Source organism: Triticum aestivum, chromosome 3A (assembly GCF_018294505.1).
Source record: "Triticum aestivum cultivar Chinese Spring chromosome 3A, IWGSC CS RefSeq v2.1, whole genome shotgun sequence".
NCBI classification, from domain to species: Eukaryota; Viridiplantae; Streptophyta; class Magnoliopsida; order Poales; family Poaceae; genus Triticum; species Triticum aestivum.
The window spans coordinates 597,649,666-597,658,342 of record NC_057800.1 but is presented as its reverse complement, the minus strand read 5'-3'; the positions used below and the strand labels follow the sequence as shown (position 1 = coordinate 597,658,342).

At 46.2% G+C, this 8,677-nt stretch overlaps 1 protein-coding gene across 2 annotated transcripts; it reads right to left on the bottom strand.

Moving 5' to 3' along the window:
- Positions 1-1,587: 1,587 nt before the first annotated feature.
- Positions 1,588-8,387, bottom strand: LOC123062475 (phenylacetaldehyde reductase). 2 transcript variants are annotated; one of them, XM_044486008.1, is made up of 8 exons: positions 7,941-8,387; positions 7,707-7,849; positions 7,216-7,404; positions 6,980-7,142; positions 6,645-6,831; positions 6,528-6,555; positions 1,944-2,192; positions 1,588-1,659 (listed from the first exon to the last, which is right to left on the bottom strand). In XM_044486008.1, exons 1-8 carry the CDS (start codon positions 8,071-8,073, stop codon positions 1,588-1,590), a joined length of 1,164 nt encoding a protein of 387 aa, XP_044341943.1. In that variant the 5' UTR covers positions 8,074-8,387. The 2 variants fall into 2 exon arrangements, with proteins under 2 accessions (XP_044341943.1, XP_044341944.1); XM_044486009.1 differs by lacking the exons at positions 1,588-1,659; positions 1,944-2,192 and having other exon boundaries at positions 6,278-6,555; positions 7,677-7,849; positions 7,941-8,328.
- Positions 8,388-8,677: the final 290 nt, after the last annotated feature.

Sequence of the window (8,677 nt, the reverse complement as noted above, 5' to 3'; positions counted from 1 at the left end):
ATGGCTCCGGCTCTCGCACTAGAACGCTTGACTTCTTAAAACCTGGCGGGCAAGATGGATAGCTTTTTCAAGACATCACTCAATAAGTTTGGTCCTTGGTTAGCTGGGGAGATAATGGCAAGAGCCCGTTGTGCTCCAGTATATAGTTGCTCCACAAGAGTGTAAAGCTATTTTGACTCAGATTGCTGCTCCGGGGACCTGTGAAGTTTTCCCAATGGGTTAAGTAGGCGGCATACATTATGGTGATAAATATAGACTTTTAGTAAGTAAGAATGATTTACCAAAGATTGCAGAAACCATCTGAGACACACGGTTCTTTAAACCGATGAGTTCAACGGTAACTTCTTTCAGAGCCGCCTCGGCCGTTTCAGCACGCTACGTCAGAGCAGCCTTCTCATCGGCCCAAGCCTTTTTCTCTTCATTAAAACCGGTCTTCAGTTTCTCTGCTTCAGACACACTCAACTGAAGTTTGGATTCAATTTTCTTTGTTTTGGTTTCCTGAGTCGACAGCCGGGTCTTGGCTTCAGATAATTGGGTTTCCAGTTCTGCGGTTGCAGCCTGTATACAGAATAAGATTGTCAAGTTTCATGGCGGATTATAAAAGCAAGTCCCAAGTGCTTTGCAAGCAATAACACTTGGCACTTGTGGGCTAATGTCTGTCAGCGCAATTTTTTTGTCAAAGGAAGTGGATTTTTTCAGAAGTCCCAAGTGCTTTGCAAGCAATAACACTTGGCACTTGGGGGCTAATGCATATTGTTGTTTCTTCCCACCTAAGGTAAGCCGAATGTGTTATTCATAGCTTCAGCCGGCTCATAAGGATATCTAGTCAAAGTATTTGTCTATTACATATTGGCTAGAAGAACCGGCTCATTCATATTGATTAAACCGGCCCTTGGGGACTACACATGCACATTGAGAAACTATCAGTGTCTGGTTTGATTGTAAGCCGGGGATCGAAAGGAGTTTAAGGTAAGTTTATTACAAGTCTACGGATCATTCATTCTTATCATATTCCGTAGACTTGGGGGCTGCCAGGGTATGTAACTTATATAAAACAGAGAACATACCTCATATTTCTGATACATCTGTTTGACCATTTCAATCTCTGAGTCACGGCTGGAGTTGACTTGGCTAAGATAGCCAGATAGTACTTCACAAATACTCAAATGGGTGTAGTGGGAGACATCAAACTTCACTTTCTGCCTCTCCATGACTTCTTGCTTTGCGGAGTGTCGTGCCAGCACAGTTGGATTGCCCGGTTCAACGAATCTGCTACCAGTGATTAAAACATCATTGCCATAAGTCTCCGGCGGGTTAGCTGAGCTTGACGGTTCAGCAGTGGATGGATTCAGAACGGTCTCGTCAACAGACGACTCAGGAAGATCTGATTGAACATTGGTGGCAGGGTCTTCCGGTGCTTCAATTTGTTCTGGAGCATGAGTCGGCAGCGCCGGTTCAGCGGCTTTCGGGTCTTCAGCCGGTTTTGCCACCTTTGCCTTCTTGGGTTTTGCTTGACCACTACAAAAAGAATTTGATGAGTCAGTATAACGACACGGACATAGAGATGCAGAAGAAGGATAATTATTTTTACCCGGGGACAGTCTTGAAAGCCGGCAGCTGAGTCTGTGAAGAATCACTAGAGGAGGAACGAGCAATCTCCTGCAAAATGGAATTATAGTTGAGTGACTCATAAAAGTGACTCATTCATCAGAGTTAAGATGTAAAAGAACCTCATTTTGGCGTTTCCGAGGAGTTTTTGGTAAACCGGAGGGTAATTCATCGTCTCCACTGGTCCGGGTCTGACGGCGGCTCTCATGTTGCTGCTTTTTTAAAAGAAAATGTGGATCTAAATAAGCCAAGGGGTCTGAAAACCTTACTTTCCTGGTTACCCGCCGAGGTTTCTGCCTTGGCAAAGGTTCTGAGTCGGAGAAAATAATAGTTACCTCTTCTTCTACTGCCTGGCTGCCCCCCGTGTCATCCTGGTAATAGTCAGTGTCAATAAGGTTGTTAAAAAGCAGGCCAAGAGAGTCAAGGGCTACCTCCGACTCAGAGACGTCATCCAACTTGAACAAGTCAGAAGCAGTTGGTTTCTTCTTAGATTTTCTGGCCGTCTTCTTGGCGGCTATTGCGGCGGCTCTAGCTTTTTTGGCAGCCTCATGATCATATTTGGCCTTCCAAAAGTCAGATTTAGCCTGTAGAAAAATAACAGGTTGAAACTCATGCAAATACTTAACTGCTGAAGAAAAATGAGTCAAGAGGAGTTACCTCTAGTGTCGGGTTAAGTTTGCAGAAAGGATTCAATCCTACTTTGCTGCGGTCTTCAAATTTGTTGTTGACGAGGGTGGTCGACATTTCAACAATGGCTTCTTCAGTCAGACGTAGGGAGCTATGACGTAATGGATCGTCTCCTCCTTCGGTATAGTTGTACATCAAGTCAGATCGGCGGCTCAGAGGGATGATCCGCCATGCGATCCAACAGCGGATCAAGTCAACTCTAGTTAAGCCATTTCCTAGCAAGGCTTGAACCCTTTTGATGGTTGGGATAAGTTTCTTACGTTCAGCAGCAGAAAGCTTATCAGGGAGTGAATATTTAGCGTCAAGACGCTCAGCGCGATAACCCGGCATTGGTTTTTCATCAGCTGGTGATGTGTCTTTGCAATAGAACCAAGTTTGGTTCCAGTCCTTGGGATGACTTGGCAAGACTAATAAAGGAAAGACATCATCCCGTCTGCGCTGAATCGAAATCCCACCAAGTTCCAAGCCGGGGCCATTGGTTTATTCATTCTGGCGGTTCAAATAGAAATACTCTCTGAAGAGTTCAACAGTAGGTTCTTCTTGAAGATAAACCTCGCAGAGAACTTGGAAGTTACAGATGTTTGATATGGAATTGGGTCCATTGTCTTGCGGATGAAGCTTGAAAAAATGCAAAACCTCTCTGAAGAATTTTGAGTCGGGCGGTGAAAAACCCCGGTTCATATTATCAGTGAAGACGATGATTTCACCATCCTTTGGCTGAGGTTTTTCTTCGGCCGGGTCAGGGGCGCGGTAAGACATGACGCTCTTCTCTAGTAAATACCCAACAGTGAAAAAATCCTTCAGAGTGTCCTCAGAGACTGTGGAAGGGACCCAGTTGCAAATTGTCGTCGTCTTTGGTGGCATGGCGAAAAGACAGGCTAAAAAGGAAGTAATTTGCCAGTTCAAATTAATTGGTGGAATTACATGTTAATGATTGCAATATAGATGTGTAATGGCGGCTTAAATAAGGGCTAATGGTATATGAAGGAAAAATAAGTCGGCATGATAAGCCGCCATGACTAAAGATATTCAAAAGTTGCCAGCAACAAAAAATTGGTTAAGTACTGAGGTAAACAAGTTTTACAGACTGCAGCTATTATTTTGGATCAACGGCTGTTCAGAAAAGAAAAATAAACCTAGACCTAAAAATCGGTACAGATGAGTTCATGAGCTTTCCCAAGATTTTTTTTCCAAGAAAGGGGATCTACTGATACTGAAAGTGGAAATAAAACAGCTACCGCATTGGTTTAACACCATTTTCAGATCAAAGAGGCTCGTGGTATAGCCTGGAGGGTGAACTACGACGAACTACGAAGAACACGAAGAAGCTCGCAAACCCTAGTGCGGATCTAAGGCATGAAAAGGCAGAAACTTACAGCTGCAGAGCTGCTGCGGAGGGTCGCCGCCGTTATCTAGATCGACTCAGGTTGATGCAGCGGCCGAGGTTGATGAAGACGAGGTGCTCTACGGCGGCAGTAGAGCTCGAGCGGCAGAGGGGTTGCGAGAGAAGGAAGAAGGAGAAAAATGTGAGATGGCTTCGGATCCTATTTATAAGGAAAGGGGCGATAGGCAAGCGCGAAAGACCACAAGGCCAAAATGATGATTATCCAGCTAATTGGACGCCTCGATTTTCGGAAAGACATTTAAGATAAAGATCCGTTAAGATGACGTCGTGGCGGGTTTCCAAAATTCTTGGAGATGACGTCATGGCGGGTTATAAGGTTTTCACAACAGTTGTAGATGGATTTTTTCTAAGTGTTGAAGATTGACATGAACGAAGTTCAAATCAACCTGGGGCCTAATGTTGGGGATACGACTACCAGATATGACCAGCCCAGGAGGGGCCGGGTCAACCACAATGGAGGTTCACCTGTACGAAGCCCAAGAGTATACAAGATGGCGGTTCACAGTTAGGCTTATGATAGGCCCAAGCCCAGAGGCGGCTTAAGGCCCGTAATTGTAAACCGCCATGTATGAATAGATTTGTAATATAAGGCATGTAAGATACGTCACCGAGCCAGACACGTTGTATGAGCCGGCCGGGACTCTGTAGGCTGCAGGGCGTCAACCCGTGTATATAAGGGGATGGCCCGGTGGCGGCTTAGCGCAAGAAACAAGAGAGATCGAGAGCCAGGTTAAAAGTATTTGCTCCCTGGTCATCGAAACCCTAGCAATACCACCTCAAACTGGACTAGGCCTTTACCTTCACCGCAAGAGGCCGAACCAGTATAACTCCTCGTGTCATTTGTCCCGTTTAACCCCTTTAAACTTCCTAGTTGCGATGGCTCCACGATAAGTCCTTTCACTAGGACATCTGCCGTGACAATTCCACGACAGGTGGTGCTTTTGAACACAGGGTCTCGAGCTCTAAAAATGAAAACTCTAGATCTGACATGCTCTGGTTGTACCTGGCAATGATGATGTATCATGCCCTATTTGGAGACATTGCTTGGTGTTTGCTCGCACTTATTCTCAAGATGAAAAAAAATCCAAGATATAGCCTCCATGACTGGATCCGGCGACAACAGCGCTTATACGTCGTACCCTTCTTGGATGCATCGTTGTTGAAGCACTTTTCACAAAGTTCTGATGATGCCACTGGTGCTGGTTGATGTTGATGGTTGCTGTATATCTGAGTTCGCTTTGACATGACTTTCGTAGGCATCGTTGTTGAAGTACTTTTCACAAAGTTCGGATGATGCCACTGGTGCTGGTTGATGTTGATGGTTGCTGTATATCTGAGTTCGCTTCGACATGACTTTCGTAGATTGCGGTTTTTTTTTCGTTGTGTGTGTATGTTGATGTTGGCTACTGCATCCTAATTATGTAGAGGCCAGGTGAGTGTGCTCATGATCCTTGTATTCTCTCGATGCGATATTACGAGTCAACCCTTTATCGGAGAAAATATCCACTATTGACTTGAAAAATATTCAGCTCTAGAAAACACTTGCTAGTGTATTAGGGCTTGACCGCTTTGCAGAATTTTCAAATCAGAGGAATAGGAAAGGATTTTTCCATGAGCTTTCACATAATAGTAATAATCCTAAGGAGTCAGGTCAGTATGGACATATAGTCCTAAGAAATCTAGCACCTCAATTCCTATAAAACAAATGTTAAATATATGGAAAAAAAGACGTACGTCAAAATCCATTATTGGTTTACGAAGAGCAATATTTTCCCAAAACAAAGAATGAAAAATGTGAAGAACATTCCAAAACCAAAATCACTGATCGACAACACCAGACGGCTTTGTCGAGACTAGGATATCAACAAGTTGAAATCTTGGGACCTCTTTATTCCTTTATTCAAAAATAAATTAATATTCAGCTGCTTTGAAATGTATGATTTTCATAGGAAATTTTCAGGGTTTCGATCCTTCGAAGTTTTTCTCTTAAAAAACTTCAGGTCACGGGATTTGTGTTGAAAATTTTTTGTGGGATGTAGTCAAACTTCTGTGGGATGTATTTCTATGCATCAATTTCATTGGAACCTAGTATATTTTTCCTTTTGAATGTCCAATGCACACACTCTCTCTCTACTATCTCTCTTTAATCACCCAATATATTACCATGTTTGTTTCATGTGCACCATCTAAAGACATCGGTAGAAAAAATCTTGTGTTTTGAGATCCTATATGAATCCATAGTATAACATTTCAATTGTGTTTCTCCCATTCAAAATATAACATTTCAATCTGTTTTTGAACTTTGAACTAGAGGGTGATAATGCAATTATTTCTGTTAGGTTACCCAATTAAACAAAGTTAAGAAGATGAATGCAAAGGGATGGATCCCAACAGAGATCAGATCTGAACTCTCTTTCCCCTATTTCTTTTGCTTTGAAATTCTTTTTGTCACTACTTGTTTCCTTTCTATTATGCTACCCACTTCATAATTTTCAGCTTTTTCAGATGTTCCTTGTTGCCTTATGATGATGCTTGGTTCCTTCCTCACTTTACACTTTCAGTTCAAGTAGGGAACTGTTGAAACATGAAATGGAAAACATGCATTATTGATCATGGTTACATGCACGGCGGCAGTTCATACAGCAGAATTTTTTTCCTGCAACAGTTTTCAAACCTGGCATACACAAAATGTATATTTGTTCAAGGTCACAGGCTAGATTTCTCCTTTGCTCCTTAGGCAATCCACCGTGTCCCTGACAGTTTTGTCGAATGGGGTGAAACGAACGCCCAAATCGATCAATTTCTTGGACGGAGCCTTCGACCTCACCACCCAGCCCTGTTTGTCCTCCTGGATCCTGAAGTGAAAAGAAGAAATCAGCAAGATTATTAGAACACTGCATCTGACAGAGAGACGATCGATGTTGCCAGTCAGTAGATGTATCACCTGTGAACCGGGAATTCAGGGTAAAGGTTAGCAAGTTCATCGTGGAAATCGACGAGGCGTACGGCGGACTCCATGCACAGGTGGCGCCCCTGCGCCGACGGGTTCTCATAGAGCACCACCAGAGATTGTGCCACATCTCTGACGTCCACGCAGCCGACGAAGAAGGGTTCCATGTCGAGCTTCTGGCCTGGGCAATGTAATTTGCAGCCTTCACTCTTAGAAACTCGAAATAAAGCTTTTCTGCGTTGCAACTTGCAACTCAGCAGCAGAAGACGGAGTGCAGGAATTGCCACAGAGCTGCAAGACTCTGTATGTTGAACTTGTAATCGACTGACCTCCCAGAAGCAGCATCAGCAGACGGAGACTGCCAGTAGGTGCCGGGGTCAACGTCGGGCCCAGCACCAGCCCTGGATTCAGCACAACCAGCTGCAGTCCTTCCTCTCCGGCGAAGTCCCACGCCGCCTTCTCCGCCAGCGTTTTGGAGACGTTGTACCAAAGCTGCAATTCAGACAGAGGAAGTGACCGTAAGTGCTTAAGTCCAAAAGTAGCATCTACAATTCAGACGTTGTACCTCGAGTTTCTTGAGGATCTCAACGTCGGCCCAGCAGTCGTCGTCTATGACCTTGCCGGCAGGCCAGTCGGCAGTCGTCGGACACATGGCCGTCTGCGAAGACACCATCACGACACGCTTGACGCCGCTGTCTCTGGCGGCGCGGAGGACGTTGAGCGCGCCATTGACCGCCGGCAGCAGCAGCTCGTTCTGCGTCGATCGAACACAGAAGCAGTTAACTTGCGTATATTATTCAGACTCTGCAGTGATGGAAGTCTGAAGTCTGAACTATGGCGCGGCAATGCTTGGCACATCTAGCCCTAGTTATTGCACATCTAAATCACTCAATCAAGCATAAGAAGAAAAAGAAAAGGAAAAAAAAATATCCACACGAATCAATGACTTAGTAGGACTTAGATGTGCAATACTTATGGTTAATCTAGATGTGCTTTAGCAATTATGGAGAAAGAAAGAAAAGTTGCCTCGGGGTCTTGTGCGGGCTGCAGTATCACGGGGGAGGCCAGGTGGAAGACGCCGTGGACGCCCTCGACCGCCGGCCGGACGGAGGCGGGGTCGAGGAGGTCCATCTGGAACAGCCGGAGCCGCGTGTCCGCGCCATCCAGAGCCTGCAGGTGCTTGGTCTCGCCCTCGTCCTCTGCAAAATCAGTCCGGTGAAACAATATTGCGTCGACCCGATTCAGTTACGGTGAGAGAGAGAGGAGGAGGAGAGGAGGCACGAAACGTACGGAGGTTCTGGACGGTGGCGTGGACGGTGTAGCCGCGGTCGAGGAGGAGGCGGACGAGCCAGGAGCCGACGAAGCCGCTGCCGCCGGTGACGCAGACGAGCTCGCCGCGAGCATCTCCGCCGGCCAACGCCATCTCGCCGGTGCTCGGCACGATCCGCCCGTCAGCAGCTCACCTACTGGACACAGACAAACGGTCAACTCGGCACTTCCCTGGCTCCTTGTGAACTGCACTTACTTCCTCAACACGGGCGAGACGCGACGAGAGGGGAGGCGTGCCGTCAGCCCGTGACGCGGGCTGCAACCAATGTGCCGATTTGGACGGCAGAGAACACGATCGCATGCTGAAATTCATCTGCATTATTATCCCGTGGAAGAATCCACATCTAGCTACCCGCGTCGATGGCCACCATTATTTCAGGTCGCTGTTGATCGTGTACGCCGTAAGGACAACACTGGCCCAGTTTGGCCACCACCCGAGTAGATTGCAGCCATGTATGCTCTCGCAAGGACGGCAGTGGACAGAGCGTCGGATTCCCTCTGATGCACACCCGGGACGGGAGGCCACAAGGGCACGATAGACACGTGACACGACCGCACCACGAAGCTTCGGAGTCTTGCGGCAAGAGAGGAGTACGGCCCGGAGAAATGTGTCACGCATCATGGTGGGCTAAATTTCATGTTTTGACCCTTTTCTGAAAGTTAGTCTAGATCTGACCATAGTTTGCAAATATTTTGAG